Source organism: Neovison vison, chromosome 3 (assembly GCF_020171115.1).
Source record: "Neovison vison isolate M4711 chromosome 3, ASM_NN_V1, whole genome shotgun sequence".
Taxonomy (NCBI): domain Eukaryota; kingdom Metazoa; phylum Chordata; class Mammalia; order Carnivora; family Mustelidae; genus Neogale; species Neogale vison.
In genome coordinates, this window is record NC_058093.1 from 1,661,807 (window position 1) to 1,683,559 (window position 21,753).

General features: G+C 44.2%; 1 protein-coding gene across 10 annotated transcripts in view; it reads left to right on the top strand.

The window, feature by feature from the left end:
- Positions 1-21,753, top strand: part of GULP1 (GULP PTB domain containing engulfment adaptor 1) — a 256,891-nt gene that overhangs the window by 180,078 nt on the left and 55,060 nt on the right. For all 10 annotated transcript variants that reach the window (XM_044241127.1, XM_044241128.1, XM_044241125.1 and 7 more), the window contains one exon: positions 21,670-21,741. In XM_044241127.1, coding sequence (XP_044097062.1) covers positions 21,670-21,741 — 72 coding nt within the window. The remainder of the gene's footprint in view (positions 1-21,669; positions 21,742-21,753) is intronic.

Genomic DNA, 21,753 nt, shown 5'->3' on the forward strand with positions numbered 1-21,753 from the left:
CCTCATCCTGCCTCATGATAAAATATCTAAAAAGTGACCACAAACGAAAAGCTATTTTCCGTGAACTGCGAAGTTCCGCATGTCATTTAGAATAGTAGTAGCTTCTGTGCTGTGCAGACTGCCGTGGCTCTGCCAAGTGTTACTGCCTTCTGTTTTGCCTTTACATTCCAGTGAGGTAGTCAGAGCTAGTGCTGTAGTTTACAAGTAAGACTAAGCACAACCTCAGAGTGCTTAAATTACTTGCTGAAGGTCACACCATGTAATGAAGGAAACCTGGGCTTCTGGGCAGATAATGTTCTTTTAGGTCCTAACCTATTTGAATTCTATTTCTTTTCCTCCCTAAGCTGCCTTTTCTCTCTTTTCAGAAAAGTGAGAGTAGGGGAATATATTGTCCAATTACTCGTGTATTTTTAAACAGATAAAGATAATATTTTATTCCATAAACAACTTCTGTTTTGGATTTTACATTAAGCAACCTTCTGCGTAGAAGCCCATGGAAAAGCCAACTGCTTCTGAGAGTGCTGGGCTGTTGGTCCTTGGAAATGCGGCTCCTTGCTGCCTGCCTTACTGCCCATTCCTTTTCTTTCTTCGCTTTTTCTAAACTGTGCACTTCCTTTCTGTGCTCCACTATTGCAAATAGGCATTTTAGGAAGTTAGGCATGCATATAGTTGGTCAGATTAAGAGCAGCCACGTGATTTGTGGCACAAAGAAACATCTTCACTGAGTGTGCAGAAATTAATCTTATTTGGGCTTAATTAGAATGGATCAGTCTTTCTTAAACTGGTGCATTTTTTTTTAAATGCAGATGCCCTGTCTGCTTCTAATTTTTTTTTTTTTTTTTGAGTTAATCCAGAGTGAGCCCAGAAACCTGCCTTTGTACTTGAGAAACATGGGAAAGATAAGGGTTTTTCTTTGTAATGGAGGGGACAAACAGCAAAACAAATGAAATACGCAAAGTCTGTTTTAATCAGTCTTGTGCACGGCGCTCCCTGCCAGTCTTTCTAGCAAGCTAATAACAAGTGGTAAAATTGAGTGGCTTTCCTTTCCGTCATCTGCCCTTGCACACCAGCTGTGACTGTGTTAATAAGCATCAGAATCATCCAAAGGTGATGATTTAGGAGACTAAAAAGAAAATTGCAGAATCTGAGTAATCTATCAGACCAGTGATACCTGGGTAAATAAATCTTCAGGGAAGAAAGATCTTAAAATAAAATCATGCTACCTTAAGGAGTAACTTCGCTGTGCGATGGGGAGATACTTCTCTGAAGCTGTTCTTGGATATTTGCCTAGTACAGACCTGTTAGCATCCAGGTTTTCTGAATGTCCATCTTGATTTTCAGGATTTGATGGAGTCAAAATTATACAGTAGTTTGCCTTAGAAATTCCTTGTTTTCCTCCATTTTCTGTTCCACGCTTCCTCCAGGGGGACATCTGTTTTTCCCAACTTCCCTTTTCTTAAATTCATACCCTTTAACTGCTGCTTTCTGTCAAGCCGGGTAAGTGTTGGTGAGCAAAGCTCCACCTATTGTACCAGCGTAATGGTGACCCGACAGCTTGTTCACTGCTTGTCGGGCACACATTCTGTCTTTTCCTCATGGCAGTCCTCTGAGCTGGGAAATGGAGTGAGAACAACCTTTCATGTACTTACCTACTTTGGTTATTATCGTCGCCCCCATCTTACATATAAGGAGATTAAGGTTTAGAGAAATGTAATACCTTGCCCACCGTTACGGCTCACAACAGGAGACTTCCCGAGCTCAGACAGCGTGGTTCTGGAGCATGAGCTTCTGATCACCACAGCATGTGCTGTCGGGTAGTAGAACTTTAAGCTCTTTGTCTTGCTGTAAGAGAATGTTTCCTGTAAAGACCTTTCTGTGTCTTATTTTGTTTCTGTTAGGAAAAGGATGGGCCTGCGTTTTTTCACTTAATAGTCTCCTACTCTTTTGATAAGTAGCTTCTAGCAATTTATTTCTGGGAAATTACCAGAATAGAAAAGGGCAAGTGCCCATCATCACTGCCTTCTTCCAGAACATTCCTGGCAGAAGGCTGTTTCTTTCCCTCTCGCAGGCTGCCATTTGCAACCTTAAACACTCTCTGTGTCCCCACTTCTTGTGTACCAGGTTTCACAGAGTTATATTTTCTATTTTCTATCCCTCAACTTAAAAATTTCATTTTGTTCAGAAAGTACATTTGTTACTCATTTGCCCTGGTTTCGTGGACAGCCTACTCATGTTTTATTAGAATTCAGTACTTAGGAAAGCCTTGGTGGTAAGGAAGAGTTGGGGGAGGCTTTGGTTGGAAAGGATGCTAGGAAGGGGGAATGGATTGCTGCACTGGGCCAGTTCCAGTGAAAAGAGGGAGAGGGGAAAGGGAGATGCATGTGATGGCCATGGAAGGAGGTGTTAATGAGATATTTGTTATGGCTGGCAAGGCAATTTTTAAGGAAGGATTATTGGTACATTTTGGAACATGTGTCAGAATACATTCTTGAACATAGACTCAGTTTTAAGGAAGATACTATTGCATATTTTTTATTGGTACTAAATGAAAATGCTAGAGGAAATTACTAATTGTGTCCGTAAGGTAATGTCTATAATTTTAATTTATATAGAAATGGAGATTAACTATCTTACCAAAGTTAAAAATTATCTGCCTTCAATCTACAAACTTAAGAAACGTTTCCTGATATTTCTGTAACTCTTAAATGAGATATATTTGAAAATACTTGCCATAGTGTGTGATGTGTAGTAGAAGGCTGATTCATGTTAGAAATACATGTTCCATTCGCTCTGCTTTTTAGCCATCTGCAAGAATTTAATCTTGAGGATTTCAGAATGCCAGTAGAGCGTAACTTAAAGCAGCTTTTATGGGGTGCTCTAATGGAGTTTTCCTAGAAAGTCTCCTTTTCATGTAAATATAACTAGACATGAATACAACTGCCGTGGGCTTTGAATGTAACTATTCACTGAGTCCTTTCTACGAGCGATGAGAGCACAGTTACCTAGCTGATGCCTTAGGGATCCCGGAATTAGTAATGCTATTGTCACGTTTCTTTTGACAATACTGTATAAAGTCTGAGTAATACAGATATACATTTACAGTGATTCTTAGAAATCTGTGTTTACCTGTATCCTAATTCTCTGCATTTAATTTTATGTTAACATATACTTATTAAAATAAAGTCTTAACAAGTCTTTTAAAAATGTTTATCAATTGGCTCAACACATTTTTTGTCCTGGTAATTACCACCCTTGATTTGGTACCATGGAATGTATCAAAAGTAATGCTGACAACATCTTAAGAGAGCTGAGTAGCGGAAATAATTCAGCTGTCACTATAGAAGTGACCCATAGTGACCATAGAAGAGAATGTTACGACTTTTAACTTCCAGAGTTAACAATGTGGAGATAAGGACAGCTCTCAAAAGAATGCACTGTCTGAAAAATACAACCGATAAGATGTCCGGATTCGTGTATTCTCAATTTGAAAAACTTGACTGTAGAAAGCCATTGGGACTTTTAAAAGCTTGGTGGATCTGTTGGAGGTGGGAACTATACTAAAGAGAATTGTTTTTAGAGCTGGGTTTGAGCTGCCTGTATGTTACATGGACCCTGCCGTGCCTTGAAGTGCATTTCATACCCAAGAATTATTTCATGGTTCAGTAAATTAAATGTTGACATAAGAATTACAAAGAAAGTGATTGGGACAGGCGGCCATGTAGGACAGAATGTAAAGGCAAACATTGTATTTTATCCCATTTTGATTGAGAGTGATAGGTATTTCTCCAAAGTAATTGAAAATAGCAAAGTATATGATGGGTTGAAGTAAAGTCCATAATAACTGTGAAGCTGGTTTTCATATTTATAGTTTCTGTAAAAATAAAACAAATATCTAGTGGACTCTTTCAAATTTAATGAACTGTCCAACATTTCAGCTAGTGAAGTCACATTAGTCAGTTGAATTATCAAATTCCTGTCGTGGATAGGAGACACTTCTATTTTATCTTGTCAACTGTGACTCATACATTAACAAGTTGTGTTTGTGCTGTGACTAAATAAAGAACTCGTAGCCTCGTTTATGATTTACCTCTAGCAAATTTATAGGACTACATGGCTTTTGACTAAAAACTCTGTATTCTTGTTTTATTTTGTTTGCTTCATTCTTTTATCTTTCCCTATTTTGTTACTCTTCATAAGCCACTTTAAATACATTTGGGGACATAGTGGAATGCTTTTTTAAATCAGTGAGATGAAAAAATGATGTGGGCTTTGGGATTTTTTTGTTTTTTGTTTTTGAGGAAGGAACTGTGCCTGGGTCCCTGGGAACCCAAAATCAGTCATCACCAAATTTCTTAGTCCTCCACCTCTCTTCTGAACCTTGCTGTTTCTTTCTCCAAGGAAAATGAGCTCTGTTCTGAAGACACTGAATCCAGTTGCCCTTCCCATCCTTGAACGCTTTGTGCAAATGGTGGATGTTTTCTCCACACAACTCTCCCCAGAACACCTGGCTTGGCAGGTGAATTGACTGGCGTTCTCTTTGTGTTCTCCCTGTAATCTCCTAGCCTTGAGTCTCGTGTCATCAAACTGAGCCAGTTATCTTCTCCTAGCTGAAGTCATCTACAATACCCAGATCACTCCTCCATTCCTTCCAGATTCTAGCTCTTCCTTCATTGTCTTTGACCCAAAATAACTCTGTAAGAGGAAGAATATTATCATTTACAAAATGGTCACATAGGAGCAGATGCTCTTGAGAGGTAATGATCTCTGTGTCAGTAAATATTCTCAAACAGGGCGCCTGGGTGGCTCAGTGGGTTAAGCCGCTGCCTTCGGCTCGGGTCATGATCTCAGGGTCCTGGGATCGAGTCCCGCGTCGGGCTCTCTGCTCAGCGGGGAGCCTGCTTCCCTCTCTCTCTCTCTCTCTCTGCCTGCTTCTCTGTCTAGTTGTGATCTCTCTCTGTCAAATAAATAAATAAAATCTTTAAAAAAAAAATATTCTCAAACAAATAGACATGGCACGCCAAACCTTTGGGTGTGGCCCAACTCTGATCCACCCATTGCAAGCAGGGTGATTCTAGACTAGCAACGGAATTAGCAGCACACAATTCTATTCACACAGAAAATCATAATTCTGATCACACAGAAAATATTTGGCCCCAAATCAGTACATTTATATATATATTGAACTTAGAACATACGAATTACAAACATTGAGATCATTTGTATGAAATATGTCCTGAATGCTGTGTCTTGACCATGATGAACTCGATCATTTAACCGGGGTAGGTTTCAGACTTCGACCAACTTATAGTCACTGAGCCGGTATGCTTCTGCGGTGACCTCACACTAACTTTTGTTGTACGATGTGGTTGACTGGCTGCACAAACTCATTAATGAGATCACCATATACCTACATGTGTACATAACGTACTTAATTTAATAAGATAAAATTACAGTAACATAAAATTTTTTACTTTATTAAATTTAGGAAAGAAGTTTCTGGGAAAAGGCCATATGCAATATACTTAGCACCTAATGAAGTTTTAATGCAATGTTTCCTACAAATTTTTTTTTTAAAGATTTTATTTATTTATTTGACAGAGAGAGATCACAAGCAGGCAGAGAGGCAGGCAGAGAGAGAGGAGGAAGCAGGCTCCCTGCTGAGCAGAGAGCCCGACGCGGGCCTCGATCCCAGGACCCTGAGATCATGACCTGAGCCGAAGGCAGCAGCTTAACCCACTGAGCCACCCAGGCGCCCTGTTTCCTACAAATTTTAATCTTTAACATTTAATAGACAGTACCCTCTTTATCCACACCTTTCCTTTTGTCCCTAAGTAAAGTATCATGGGTATATTGCTAATACACATATACATTTCATAGTCCCGTTTTATTTTGATTCCCACTTATTAAATGCCTAGAATTATAATGGAACACTAAAATCATTGGAGGAAATAGTATGGCAAATACCACTTCCTTTTCACTCGTATTTCTATAATTTCAAAGTAGAGGAAAAAGCCAGAATTGGATTACTGCTATTTTCCATAATGTAATATACTTGGATCATATGGAACAATTTAATTTCAAAGAGACTCTTTGGTTTTAATTAAAAAATAGTTTTAGCTCTTCACGTCATTAAGTGAGACCAATCTATTAAATATTAGTTTATTAAGTAACAATCACTGTGCTGACCGGTATTGTCTCATTATCTTAAAGCAGTCTTCAGAGTGACTTTATATAGAAATGTCCTCACCAGTTTTTATAAAGAGTAACAGATTTGGGGATGTAAAGTACATTGTACTTAGCACTTAGTAGTAGCAGAGCCCAGATACAGTCTTCATCTCCGTGAGCGCACACACTCTTCCTGAGCACTTTATCACTCCACAGAATAAAGTTTGACCTTATCACTCAGTAAGCCGCCGATCTTTGGGGACATAATGACTTAGCAGAAACAAAGCCTCTTGACTTCAGTGTGTACATGAGGATCTGTGTTTTACAAATCGTGTGTGTGGCAAGTTGCTGAGTCTGCTTTCCTGATAAGAAACTGATCATTGAGTCCGAGTGGAGAACCATCCACTCCCCAACTTCTGTTTTCTTCCAGAAGTGATCTTAGAGCAGCCAACAACTGTACCACACACACGGAGTGGCTAGCAAGACTGTTGAGAGAGACTCTGACTCTGCTGACATTCTCTGACATTCTGTGCACCATCCATCCACTCTGCATTCCTTCCTGCAGGTGGCCTGCAGGAATTCTGAGGGCAAAGCTTGACAGATGGTGTTTTGGTGGCTGAAGCCCCTCTCGCTCCAATGAGATCTTATCCAGGATGTAGAGAAGGCTCTTCCCCAAGCTTCAGCCTCGTGAAGTGCCATCTCCTTTCGGATAAAGAATTAACCGGTTAGCATGGTGGTGGTTCTCACAGTCTTCAGTACAGTTTCATTATGGAGTTTACTGGGGCTTTATAGAGTGAGACGCCCTGGGTTTTTACAGCTGTTCCAACTTGAGTATTTGGTAACAGAAAGTAAATTTTGGAACAAAGAGAGAATGTGATTTGTGTCCTAATTTCTACTTAGAGCAGCATCCATAATTTCTCTGGACGTAGGTAATATTGAAATTTATACTTGATTTGCCCTGATATGAGAGGCAGGTAAGTGTCATGATTGTTACATGTCTTTGCCCATGCTTCCAGTCATCTGTGCCTTTTAATAGCATATATTGCTTTTAACTGTAAATATATGAATCATAGGCCTGAGCAGTATATGTATTTTATATTAAGCCTGATGGGCAAGGAATTGAAGTGGCATGTCACAAGATGCTTAAAAATAGGTTAAAAATAAGTAGGTTACTCAACTTCAGTCACATTAATAATGAAATGCATAAGGAGTAAAGGTTCATCTGAAATACCAGCTCTGCCGTCTAAAAACAGCAAATTTGAGGATTTGGCATATTAATGAAATATATCATGGGAATAGGAATGTAAACTTGTTTTTGATAAAACTAATATACAGCAACATAATCCTGTGTAAGTAAAGGGAAGTTTCTTTATGTAATTTGGAATCGTCATCACTCATCAGTCTGTTCACTCTTCGGAAGCGGTCCTGTGGCGACGTGAGGGTCCACGTTAGTGCCCCGTTAGTGCTGACAAAGGGCCGCTCAGAAACGCTCTCTGACCCACGGGGGACGCGGGGACCGATTTCAGGAAAGGCCGAGGGCGATCACGGAAGCCAGTGCGGGGTGGCGGTCACCCCGGCCGCGGCAGGGCCGGGCAAGGACTCGCGGGGCCCACTGGGGTAATGGACTTCAGGTGTCAGTGAACATCTCCATGAAGTTGTCTTTAGGAGGGAAACACGGACTGAAACAGAGTTACCGGACCGAAGTCAGAGCGCAGCGCCGGCCCCACGGTCGCAGCGGCTGAGGCAGAGCGGCCGCTCGTGTCCACACTCAGCGGGGACATGGGGCTGCTGGTAGCGGGCGCTGCGGGGCCTCGTCCGTCCTGTCCGTCTGTCCCGTCCGTCCTGCCGTGCGCGTCCTCCCCGGCTCCTGGGGACGCGCCGGCCCCGCCTCGCCCGCTGCCCCGCGTGTCCCCATCCTGCACGCGACGAGCCACGCCGCGGCTCCCGGCAGGGGTGGTTCAGCCCCGTCCCCGGGGCGATGAACCTGTGAAGTGAGGGACAGTCCCGACCCCGCTGACAGGCCCCCTAGGCACCAACTCCGTTCCCCGGCGGGACTCGAGGCACCGGACGGCCGACGCCTGCGCCTCCCGAGCAGCCCCCGGAGCGGCAGCCGGTGTCCGGCGCGGCCCGCGGTGCTCCCGGCGCTCACCGTCCGGGGTTCGCTGGCGTCACGGACCGAGCCGGGGCGGCTCGAGGCCGTGGGGGCCACCGACGCGTCCGAGGGCGAAGCCGGAGTTCCCAGCCCGTGTCCTCACCTCACGGCAGGCCCCGCAGCGAAGCCGGATCCACACAGACGGCCGCCTCAGCTGCGCCACGCTGGGTGCAGGGACCGGAGCGCTGCCGCCGCACAGCAGGTCTTCGGGGAACGGCGGGGGTGGGGGGGCGCGGAAGGTGCGGCCTCTTGCTCGGGCTCCTGCGGCCGGACGGAGCGGAGACGGGACGCCCGATTCTCCCCGTCCCGTTGCCGGTTTCCTTCTCTGCGCGCGTGCTCGGCTCTCACTGCGGAGAGGAAGCGCGGGGCGGAGCCCGCCGTCTGCGCCTGCGCGCTGAGCGCACGAGGAGAAGCTCGCGCCCGCGGGCCCGCGTCAGCCGCAACGTGTGCGTCGTGGGCGGGAAGCAGGAATGTGCGTGTCGGGAGCGTCGTCAGCCCAGCCTCGTGTTCGCGCGGAACAGCCGTGCGCGGCCTGTCCAGATCCGAAAAGTAGATTTTCTTCCCTTTTCACAGAAACGAGGGCAGCACTTGGAGTGTCAGAATCTCGGAATGTGGTCTCTTTCTGTGACGCTCTGGCGTGAGGGCGACGCAGCCTCGCAGCCTCACAGCCTCACAGCCTGCGACGGGGTCGTCCCCGCGCGGTGCACGACGGTCGAAGAGACCGTCCGGAGCGCCGGAAACTTTGTCTGAGTCTGACAGAATTCGTAGCAGAGTAGTCAGAAGAAACGAATGTTACGGAACGTTCGTCACCTACTAAAGACACGGTGTCCAATTCTCACGCAAAATTGCTTAATTAGGAACTCACCGGGCAACGTATCTTTTTTAAAAAAATGTTTTAGTTTTTGACGTAGTGTCCGATGGTTCGTCGGCCTCGGAGAACAGCCGGTGCGCGCCCCGGAGCGCCCTCCGCGACGCCCTCGCCCTGTCAGCGCTGCCCGCGCCCCTCGGGAGCCCTCAGCGCGTTTCCGGGCCGCGTCTCTCACGGTCGCGTCTCCAAGTACTCCGCTCCGGACCTCCCTGCCCTCCCGGAGGCTGTCGTCGCGCTGCGGCTCCTGCTCTGCACGGGATGAAGCCGCAGGAGCACCGTCCTCCTCTCCCGAGTGGAGCCCTTCACAGGGACGCTCGCCGTGTCCAGTGATTGTCGCCAGAGCGTTTCCGGTGGCGTCTGTTCTGGTGGCGCCTAGAGGACGAGAGTCTAGAAGGGTGGAGGGAGACGACCTCTGGGGAGCCCGCTCCCGTCACTGCGGACCAGGGGAGAGCCCGCGGCGGCTTCGGTACGTCAGGGACTTGGTTCGGTTGTGTTTGTGCTGCTGCGCTCCCGGCCTGGGACCGGGCCTGACGCGACAGGTCGCGCGACGCACACTTCTGAGGTGGGTTAGGACATAGAATAACAACAACTACAACCGCCACCGCCACGGCCACCCGGTTTCTCGGAGGGGAAGTACCGGACGCCCTTCCCTGAAGCAGGACGCGGACTCGAGCTTTAAAGAATGATTTTTTCCAAAAGGGAGAGAAAGATCCATTTAGCTGAGGAAAGAGGCGCGGGTTCTCGAAACAGGGGCTCTTTCCGGAAGGGGTCCGGGAACCACAGGTTTGCGGCAGTTACTCCAGGGTGAAGCCCGCGGGAGACTCACGGGCGTGTGACGTCCCGCCGACGCCCCAGGACGGCCGCGACGGCGCGGGGTGACCAGGGAGGACTCGTGTCGCCGTTGCTCGCGTCCCGCAAGCGGAGACGACGACGTGGTCGGAGACAGCGGGAAGGAGCAGGAAACGGGTTTCTCTTGCCGATGGTCATGGTCCGGCGACTCGGATTCTAAGTCCGTAAATGAAGCTGCTCGAGAAGACGGGTCGGTGACTGACCCGGGGCTGCCTGCAGTCGCGATGACTGGTGGTCAGTAGAGTTTTAAAAACCTTATTTAAGCCCCAAACGACAGAGCAGGTCGGAGTGGATCTAGCAGGAAAGGTGCCTTCCCGGGAACAGTTGAAGCAGCCGCAGGGCGCCGGGGGCTCGGTCGTGGGGCGCCTGCCTCGGGCCTGGCTCCTGATCCTGGGGTGCTGGGATCCAGCCCGCATCTGGCCCTGCTCAGCGGGAGGCCTGCCGACCCCTCCTCCCGCTCGGCCAGCTCCGGCCCTGCTCCTGCCGCGTCTCTGTCCCACGGACAAATGAAGCCGTCACGGGGTGGGTGTGGCCTCCGCCTCGCACCAGGCGTGTCGCGCCCCTGCCCTGCACATCCCACCCGCCTTGGTGTTCATCGGATTCGTTAGATTGCGGTGAAGTTACAGTGAGAATGAGGAAGAATAAGTGTTTGAAAATAACTCCCAAATTTAGAGAAAAACCAATACATCTGTTTCTGTGCTGGTAAGAATTGTGGCCGGTTCAAGAACCCAAATCCAAAATACTGGTGCCTGAAAATAGTTTTTTTCTTCCTTACTTCACAGCCACTGTGGGCGCATTGACTCTTTTCATTTGCTTGTTGTGGCCATTTTGTTACCTTATTTTAATTTCTGAGCCTCAGTGCAACGAATATTTTACTCTGTGTCAGTCACTGGTTGCATTTTCTCATTTAATTTTCACACAAACACTGTTACTTTATCCCCATCTTGTGAATGATGAAGTTGAGTCTCTCAGAGTCTCTGTAAATAAACGGTATTTGGAAATTCGAGTTACCTCACTGTAAATCCAACCACATATTCTTTTGACACCTTTAGATTTTAAGCATATTTCACAATAGAAGATACAACATAAATTTTAATTAGCCAAATGGATGTGGCATAAATGAGTAATATATGGCCAGCGTACAATTATTTTTTATTGTGTTTCTCTTTTATTTAAGGTCAGTAAAGAGCATGTGTCTGAGAATTAGGAGGGCTGGCCTCCTAGTCCTAAAGCTGCTGCTAACAAGCTTCCTGACCTTGAGAAGACACTTCTGGTGATCAATTTTGCATCCCTAAAATAATGGAGGTTGAGTGAGAGTGTCCTCACAGGCCTCATTAGAGCGGTTCTCTAGTAGAATGGATGGTGAAGTCTATTTGGCTCCAGAGCCCATGGTTTTGGTTCTCTGTATAGATTGGTTAGTTTTTGTAATACTAATTACAACAACAGGATTGAATGCCCTGTCCTTCCCTTTCCCTGTCTCACTTCTCAGATGTGAAGAAAGTCTGAGGAGGAGGGGTCTCGAACAGGGCAAACACCTGGTGGGGCTTATCGTGCCCATGGGATGGAGAACTCAGTTTGGGAGAACCTTGAACACCACTCTTTCTTGTGGTAGCCAGTAGGTTTGTTCTGGCTTAAGCTCAGAACTCCCTTTTTGAAAACAAGAGCCTATGAAAATGATACTCAGTAGCTATGTAAAAGTAGAACAGAAATAATTGAAAAGAGAGTTGCCATCATAAAATGAGAAACCTAATATCAAAACAAGTATAAAATGTAGATTTTTTAATACTAAGACCAATATTTGTTTTATTCCCCATCAAAATTTCCTAGCCCTCCATTAAAGGATAACCTTCAGGGTATTTCGTTTAAAGGATAAACTTTCTTTTAGGTGGATCTATTTTAATTTTTTTTTTCAGGGTTATGGTTTTGGTGATTAAGTAATAGGTTTAAATCTGATTGATTCTGACCCTTTGTTAGCAATTCAATGTTATGATGTGCCTTTAAAAAATCTTTTCTTCCTGCATTGCTTGGCATAGTGACGTGGCAAGTCAGCCAAATGAAGACTATAAAATTAAATTGGCTGACTCCTCCGTGGGTTATCTCCTGGGTGCAGTTGAGTAGCTAGAAGGTTTGAATTTTTTTTTTTTTTTTTTTTACACACATATGCAGTGAAGTTAATGCCAAGAAAATTAGCCTTATCCTATTTGAGGCTCTGCCACCTTGGTTATAAAGACAGAGACATCCCCATTTGTTTTATCCTGTACTTAGAATATCTGTTGGTCATTATCTACCAATTATTTACTAACCTTAACATTAGATGAATCTTTTATGTTGTGAAAAGTAGAAATTATTTTCCTTAATATTTTAAAATAATTGCATAAAGAATATCTTCATAAAATTGGCATATTTTGAATATGATATCAGTAAAGCTTGTATTTCATACATTTCCATCATAAATTTAGCTTTTTCATATGTTAAATAGTGTCAGATTTCATAGCAATTAGACTTATAACTCTTTAGTTAATTATTTTAATTGTTTTTTATCTGGCATTTTAAAAAACCCTGCGTTAATCATAGAGGATCTTAAGAACATTTGAGGAAGCAAGTGAGCTGGGGGGCAGGGTGGGAGGCCGGGGTGGTGGGCCGGTGTGGGTGTGTTCTAAATGGATTCATGAGATGTGCGACACCGCCCTCTACTGGCAAAGAAGCAAGTCGTTAAACTGTAGCTTTTCCCGTGAAAAAGGCCGATCCCAAGTAACACTTGAAAATGGAAATGGAATCCTCAAACTTTCACACATTTTTGCAAAATGTTTATTGGAGGTCTGATGGCATCCAATGAGTAAACTAGAAGAAATGAATACAGGCATTACCTGAGATTACTTGAAAAGAGAAGTCTGTATCCTTTTAATTAATTAAAAAAAATTTTTTTTAAGATTTTATTTATTTATTTGACAGACAGAGATCACAAGTAGGCAGAGAGGCAGGCAGAGAGAGAGGGGAGAAAGCAGGCTCCCTGCTGAGCAGAGCTCCCGATGTGGGGCTCGATCCCAGGACCCTGGGATCATGACCCGAGCAGAAGGCAGAGGCTTTAACCCACTGAGCCACCTAGGTGCTCCTAATTAAAAATTGTTGGAAGTTTTGGAAAATACTAAGCCAAATGTGAAATGTCTTAATAGCATTTTAATTTGAGAAGTCTATATGTAGTTTGACGACATATTCGTTTTTTATTTCAACAGACCGTAGCCTCTAAAACACCTGCTGGGGTACATCTGCTGAGTACTCAAAGGCATTGAGCAGGGAGCGGCATAGTTATAAGGGAATACAGTAATTAGCGTTCTGCTATCAAAGATTTTCTTTGTATTTGCCAAAGCACTTATAGAGGATTTTTTAAAGGTATCTTTTGTTTGTGGAAGTTTGTGGAAGATACTTGCCGTGTTGGCATACCTTTCAATACATAGACTAAGCATACACAGAAGATTCTTAGACCGCCTGACTCTCTACAGTCTAACATACTCCAAATGCCCCTTTTGTTTTTTATGTCTTTCTTATCTGTCCATACTGCTTGGGAGTCATATTTAATGTCTTAGTCTCAACTCAGTTTTAGTAAAAATTTAAATATGCACATACATACCATAATGCCCTATAAATAGACTAGTTGTTTATAGTAATTTAAGAGGTTTTTGTTTTCATAAGTTTTTCCAATATTGTCATCAGTTGATTATTTTTATTGTAACATGAATTTAAAAGATATTTTCAATAATAGCTACCTCTTGGTTTTGAGATAAAAGCTGATGCTTATTTTCATTGATACCTTTTTCTGTAGTTTCTAAATCCCCAATAGTAGATGTGCATTACTATTAAAATATCAGTGTTTATTCATAATAAAATGGAAACATTTTGTTGTAGCATTTTGAAGCACAAGCATATAATTGTGAAAGACAGATCCCTGTACTTAGGTAAGGTCTAATTCCTGATCATAAAAAAAAGTACTGAAATGAATGTTGCATGTTTGTGACTATGAAGAAAAATAATTAATGAGATTTTAAATATTTAAATTGAGAAAAAAATACCACTAACCATTACCACTTGCCACAGAACACATAACCTTTCTCTTTGCTCTTTGCCACACTGAAAAATGACACTCGGAATCTTACATGTATAAACAGAAACAGTCTGATACATTATATTCTCTTCTTGACCTTGTTTTTTTTCTGCCACATGGAGGAGCTAAGACATAAAGTTGCTAAATCATAAAAGCAATTATTTTTACTCAGTTTAAAATGTTAAACATGTCAATGCCTCATTTTTTAAGAGAATGTTAAAAAAAATTCCTGTGTTTTTCACTTAGGTGAATACCTAACAAAAAACTTTTTGAGATTTATTTTTTTTTTTCCATTTAGCATAATTCCCTTGCGATCTAGCAAGTTGTTCTGTGTATCAACAATTACCTGGTTTTTCCTGCAGAGCGGTACTCCAGGGTATGAATGGATCACCATTTAACTGTTAAGTTGCTGAAGGACATTTGGGTTGTTGCAGTGTTTGGCTATCACAAATAGATCTACTGTGAAGAGCCATGCACAAAGTATTTACATCAACATAAATTTTCATGTCTTTGGGATAAGTAGCCCAAAGTGCAGCTGTTTTATCCTATGACATGTGATACCAAATGATTGCCCAGAGTGACTGTACCATATTCCCACAACATCAGTATCTACAATTGTATTTGCTAATCTGACAACCCTAATTAATAATACCAATGCTCAGAATTTCCTGACTTCCTCTGGCATTTCCCTGAACGCTCATCGTCTTCCCATTGGCAGCATTTTTCTCTTTAACCTCCCTCCGAACCACAGCAGCGGCTCCGTGATTCCGGAACTCAGCCCAATTTCCCAGTTTCTGTGACACCTCAGTGCCTGAGCCGACCTGGTTCACACCTTCTCCCCAGAGCCCGGCTTCCCCAGGCTCCGTGTGTACCCCCTACCGAGTGGGCTGCTTCAGCTGACACATCAGAGACACTTGAATTCAGCATATGTGAGCGCATGCTTCATTTCATCCTTCGTTCATGTCTTTGTTAAAATGTCACTTTTTAGAGAGGACTTTCCTGATCACTCAGTCTTAGTACTTCTGTCTCTGTGTCGGGGCTGTCTTTCGTTATTTGTGTTATCTTTACTTATGTCATCTAAAACATACTGTAAATCTGTCTGTGATCTAGACATAAACAAATTAGATAGACACAAATCAAACACACACACACACACACACACACATTTCCTGGGATGTAAACTTGATGAGAACAGGCACGGTTTTCCCCTCTTTTATTCCCAGCATCTAGTTAACACTCAGCTGTATTTTTTAGAGGAATAAATGAGTATGTGGAACATTAAATTAACATTTAGGTGCTTAATTTAATTTTTATTTCATCAAAGTTATCTGTGTCCACTTTAAACAGTCGAGTGTTTGTCCAAAGTTACGTAAAATGTTCCCCAGCTCTCCCAGGCCGCACTCACTCTAGCGGCCACTTTGAATTCTTCTGTGTTCCTCTCATTATTTTCTTCTGGTGACCGGCTACATGGCTGTGCCTTGATTTGTGATACATGTGGCCCTTATCAACACCTCCTGTCCCCTCACCCTCGTGTCCTGGGTTCCATTTCTTCCTTTGTTTTATTTTACTTCCTTCCTTTCTTACTGAGAACTGGGGCTTGGGAGAGAAAGTTTTTGGTTCCTTCCATAGTTTACTGTATTTATCTCTCTCTCAGAACCTGCAAACTTGGCTCTAAATCAATTTTTACTCAGAATTTGAAGTTATTTTTCTTCGATTATTGATGACGTGAAGTCTCAGCGTCAATCACATTCCTGATCCTGGAGGATTTTTTGTTACTGTTGTGTCCCTCTGGGATCTTTTATGATCTTCTCTCTATTTCTAGTGTATCGATGGTGAGCATAGTGCACTGTGCTTGTGTTTTCACTCACTAAAATGTAATCTTGAGTCCTAATTTGGAAATTCATACCTTTGTTTCTGGGAAAGTGTTAGACAATTTTTTTTTCCTTCAGGTTTTCCTGTTCTCGATTTCTAAAACCATCTGGTTTGATTTGGGGTCTCCTAGAATAGTGGTGTTCACATCGAAGCATCAGAATGGAGGAGGAGATAGCGGATTGCTGGACTCATCTCCACAGTTTCTAATTCCATAGATTTTGCATTTATTGTTGGGTCCCCAATGTTGGGTCCCCCAGTAATGGGTCTGTGATTAAAGGAGCGAGACTGATACAAAGCGAAGGTCAAGCAAAGCTTTATTTTGCGCCAAGCATGGAGCATCAAACCCACCAGCCCGGGCCACGCCTCTTACAGAGCGTGGCCCCTCCCTGCCTCACAGACTAACTTTTAGAGCAAAGGCCATGTGGTTGAGCCTGGTCACACACGGGTGGCCAGTTGAACTACAATTCACCCCATAGTAGCTATTTGAACTAGCCTATCACCTTAGTCAGAATGGGCGCCCAAAAGGCACCCTAAGGGCGGGGCCCATACTCCTTGGTAGCTAGGAGACAGTATGCGCCCCCACTGATTGAATGTCTCCACCTGGCCTGACCCACCCTTGTATTTGGGCAGTTATCTGCACTTGACCTGACTCACCCTTGTATTTGGGCTTTGCTACCTAGGACTGGTTTCCAGACTGCTTTTAAGTAAGGCAGGGTCAATTTAAGTTTTACTGTATGAACAACAAAATGGCAGTTCAACTGGGGTGGGGCTGCTCTGGCTGAATAGGCCCTTACATTTATAACAACTTCTCAGGTCATGTTGATACTACTTTTCCAAGGAAAAACATTCCTAAGCCAATTCGCTAATAGTTCTATTTTTAAAAATCTTCTTTAAAAATATCTGGCCTTTTGGGGCACGTGGATGGCTCAGTGGTTAGGCGTCCACCTGTTGGTTTAGGCTCAGGTCATGGTCTCAGGGTCGCGGGGTGGAGCCCTGAGTCAGGCTCTGCGCTCATCCTGGAGTCTGTCTCTCTCCTTACACTTTTCTCCCTGCTCATGTGTGTGCCCACTCCTTCTCTCCTCTCAAATAAATAAATAAAATCTCTTAAAAAATAAAATAAGATATCTGGCTTTTACGCTTTCTGTTCTCTTGGGCTGGCCTGCCTTCTCCCAGATATCTGGCTGGATCATTGTGTTTTTGATCCATTTGCACTTCAACTCACTGGTGAGGTCTCCTCCCAAGGTCTTTGAAATGGTACGACTCACGGTGCGATGGCACACTCACACTCACACTTGGCCCTTCTGCCCCTGATCCCTGCTGTCCTGTTTTTGTGCTGGAGGCAATATGTTTATTGGCCTTCAGATTTTTAGTCCTCTCTTTTTTGTCCCTGCTTCCTCCCAGATTTGTTCCTGTTTCTTTGTTTTTCTCCTGGCTTTCACGTCCGTGGTTTTCCGCAGGTACTGCAGATAGGGACACAGACTTCGGTGCTTTGATATTGAAGGCTCAGGCCCTGAAGGCTGACCGGCAGTTCCCTGTACCTGGGCAGGGCGTGTGTTCCTGGGGAGCAATCAGATGGGCCATCTGCTTCCTGCGGAGACACCAACCTTCAGCAAGATTTTCTCTTTTTTCCCCTGGGGCCACACTCCCTAGGGAGGAATTCTCCCACCTGGAAGCTTATAAGACTAGGATGGGAGACAGGATGGGAAAGGGGCCCAGAGGCCTGCAAATTCCCTGTGTGGACTTTGGCTGAGTTTCTTTGTTTCTGTGAGAAGCTCTGTTCTCAGCCCACCTGAGCATTTTGCCCTCCAGAGCTCCAATGGCCCTTTTTTTCTCCACCTAGTTAACAATTCAGTGGTTTGATTGAGTTTCTTTTCTTTTTTTTTTTTCCGTTAAAGATTTTATTTACTTATTTGACAGAGAGAAATCACAAGTAGATGGAGAGGCAGGCAGAGAGAGAGAGAGAGAAGCAGGCTCCCCACCGAGCAGAGAGCCCAATGCGGGACTCGATCCCAGGACTCTGAGATCATGACCTGAGCCGAAGGCAGTGGCTTAACCCACTGAGCCACCCAGGCGCCCCGAGTTTCTTTTGTTCTGTTACCCTTCAGGCACCAGGCAGAGAAGAAAACGATGATTTGCATACAAGCCTTCTGTTAGCACTTGCAGCAAGAGCGTTTGCTGCTTCTGACTTTGTATGCTGGACTGTATTTCCAAATGTAAGCAGTCAAGTGTTTAATAGTGTCTTTGGTCAGTTTCTCCTACTGTGGGAGAAAGATCCTGAGACAAAGATTCCGGGGCTGGTGATTTAGTAAGGGACTGCTCCTGGGAGCACCCAGCAAGTGTGGGAGGGCCGGACCCACGAGAACTCCAGGATGAGAACAGCATCAAGTCAATGCCCAGCCTCTGTCTGATTCTGAGGGCACCTGGGCATAGTATTAATACATCATAGAGTTTACTCTGTGTCTACGCAGAGGAGCTGGGCCTTTGGACTTCATACTAGTCATTGGCTAAAAAGATAGGGTGATTGGAGGGGGCGGGAAGCAAAAACCTCTCAGGCATTTCTAGCTCAGTATTGGCCGGTGGCTCATTACCCAAAGGGAATCCTCTGAAAGTCTGGAGTGTGAGGGTTTGTTTTGTTTTGTTTTTGTTGTGTTAAGATTTTAGTTACTGATTTGAGAGAGTGAGGGAAGGGACAAAGGAGAGGGACAGGCAGACTCCCCACTGAGCAGGGAGCCAAATGTGGGGCTGGATTCCAGGACCCTGGCTGGGATCATGACCTGAGCTGAAGGCAGATGGTTAAGGACTGAGCCACCCAGGTGCCCTGGAGTGGGAGCTCTTACAGCCAAGTGCGTGGAGGCTAGAGGACGGCCCGCGGCGAGAAAGGGGCCTCAGAGGACTGTGGAGCGGGTGCTAACAGTGTCCATCCTAGTCCATACAGCCTTAGATGAAGAAATGGGGTCCTCATGATGATAAAGCACTTTCCAGAGTTGTGCTAGAAGCTCATGGTAACTGATCTTCAGAACAATTTTATAAGACGAGAAGAGCAATATCGCCATCCTGATTTCTCAAAGTCCAGTACGTCAGAGATGAAGTGCCTTTTCTAACATCTTCAGATTGTAAATCTAGAGTTTATGCTGGCTGCGTCGTATTTAAGAGTTACATAAATATTTTTCATAGACATACAGATGGCATATAAGTATGATTTATTTAACGTGAGTACGTAGCATGATGACTCTTATAATTTAAAAAGTACAGGAAATATTATAAAGAATGATGTACTTTTTGCTTTTAAAATCATTTCCATGTAGGCTATCTAACACTGCATAGGAAAACTGGGTTGATTGGCAGGCTGTGTATTAGAGGTCTGCACCGTTTAATTCCTACCATCATTCAAGGCTTCTGTGTTTCGTTCTTTGGGTGATTTAATTAAAGCCAGTGTGAAAAAAATATATACGTATTAAAAGATTCCTGGAGCCCTGCAAGAGGGTAATTCATTTAGAATGTACTTGGAGTTCTTCTGTAATTTTCCCATGGGGGTCTATTCACATACAATACTTATGACTCATGGCATTTCTGCCGAAGAATGAATATTCTTCCATAAATATTTCCAGTAACTCTTACAGTCTGTTCTTGACACATTACACACTTCCTTCTAGGTCGAGAGTCAGAGTCACTTACCAACAAGGAGTCTGCCTTTGTTTCCCTGTGTTTGCCAACCCCAGACCACTCACTGATGGAGAATCTCTCCGTGTGTGATGAGTTCAGAGACGGGGAGAGCAAGAGTTTATCCCACGGATTAACTCAGAACCAGGAAGCCCCAATTACGTTAAGTTTCCTCCTGTCGCTTGAACCCTTTATCCCTTCTGGGGATCTAAAACGGTGCTTTTCAAACCTGGTGACACATTAAAGTCACCTGGGGAGCTTTAAAATGCACAGATGCTCTGGCTCTGCCCCAGACCAGTTAAATCAGACTCGTGGGCACTGGTCTGCTGAAAGCCCCCTTGAGGTTTTTCTCATGCAGCCGAGGCTGAATGCACTGATCCGAAGCAGAATCGGTGTGACGGGTCCGTTGCTGTCAAGAATAGACTTGACTGTGCCCCGCATCTCAGAAGCAGATTTTCAATTCCCTTTAAGCTGAGAATTTCTCCCCTTATTTTGGTCTTTTTCAAAGGCCTGGTTGGCCAACTTGAGGTCACGCCTGGGCAGACAACGTACCTGACGATCCCGTAGGTAGACGGTCGTAGCAGTTAGGGATGGTTTGAGCACCTAAGAAAAAGGAGCTGTTGCAGCTTACAGAATCCGAACTGAAACATTTCTGCTCTAACGCTTCTGAGCCTCCCTTTCTCCTCCGTGAGCTCCCAAGAACGTGGTCCAGCGGTTAGTGCCTGTGTCTCCACATCAGCTTTTGTGTGTGCCCCCCCACCCCACCGCCCCTGCTGTCCCCTGACCTGGTACTGTTTCCTCCCTCTGTTTCTCAGACTTCCGCACAAGGAATCATCTGTGATGTTTTTAGAAATGTAATTGCCTTAACCCTACCTTAAAAGATGTTGATTTTTTAGACCAGGGCATCTGCGTTGTTTTATTTTCACCTGTTCCACCAGGGAATTCTTACATGGATAATATAGAGAGCCCATTCTGAAAAACCACAACTCTCATTTCTTCAGTTGTTTTTGTTGTTATTTTTCCAGGAATGAAGGAAGGAAAAAAGTGTGTTGTAAAAAGATACTCTGACATTACAATTTTGTTTCCTTCCATTCTGTGAGTTAACATAAGATTCTACTTACTTATTTGATGTAAAGCGTATACACACACACTCGCACATATGTATATAAGAATTGATGAATTCATAACTCATATTGGTGTTAATATTGGCACCGTGTGACAAGAAAGTCTGGGAAATTATACACACTTACTGTATTTGATGATTATTTGCTGTTATATATATAGAAATATTTTGTAGAATATTTATTCCCACCTTTTTAGGTGGGAATAAAGCATAGGAGAAGGAAGGGATTTCTCTGTTAAATACGTAATTGAGTGCAAAGTGGAGAGCTTGAGTAGATAACCCAGGTGCGTCCAGGACCCCAGTGGGCACCAGAGGTGACGGAGGCAGCGGGGAGTGGGCTCCAGTGACGGGCTCGCCTGTCATTTATTTATATATAAATAAAATTTATTTATTTATTTTATTGTTATTTATTTATATATAAATAAAATATTTAGGAAAAATAGGTTTTTAAGAAGTCTTTGGATGATAGGAATTTTATGTGGTTAAGTAGTATATTTACATTTTCCTATAATATAAAGTAACAAATTAATAAATCTCCTGCTTACGTAGGATTTGGGTTTGGATCATTATCATTGCATGTGTATACTGTTGTCGTTGTTCTCATTTTAGAGATTTTATTTATTTGAGGGAGAGAGAGAGCATGAGGGGGTGGTTAGGGGCAGAGGGAGAGGCAGAAGCAGACTCCTTGCTGAGCATTGAACCCGACGTGGGGCTCCATCCCAGGACCCTGGGATCATGACCCCAGCCGAAGGTAGATGCTGAACTGACTGAGCGACCCAGGTGCCCCCCCATGCGTGTGCGGTTACGCCATGTTACTGTTCAAAGTGATCCAGTGATACACGACGTGGTGAAGCCTGCATCTGACAAATGTCCATTCTCAGTTTCTTGGCAGTACAGAAGTGGAGCAGCCTAAAGGAACAGAAGTTGTGAGAGATGCTGTCAGAAAACTCAAGGTAGGGGAGGAC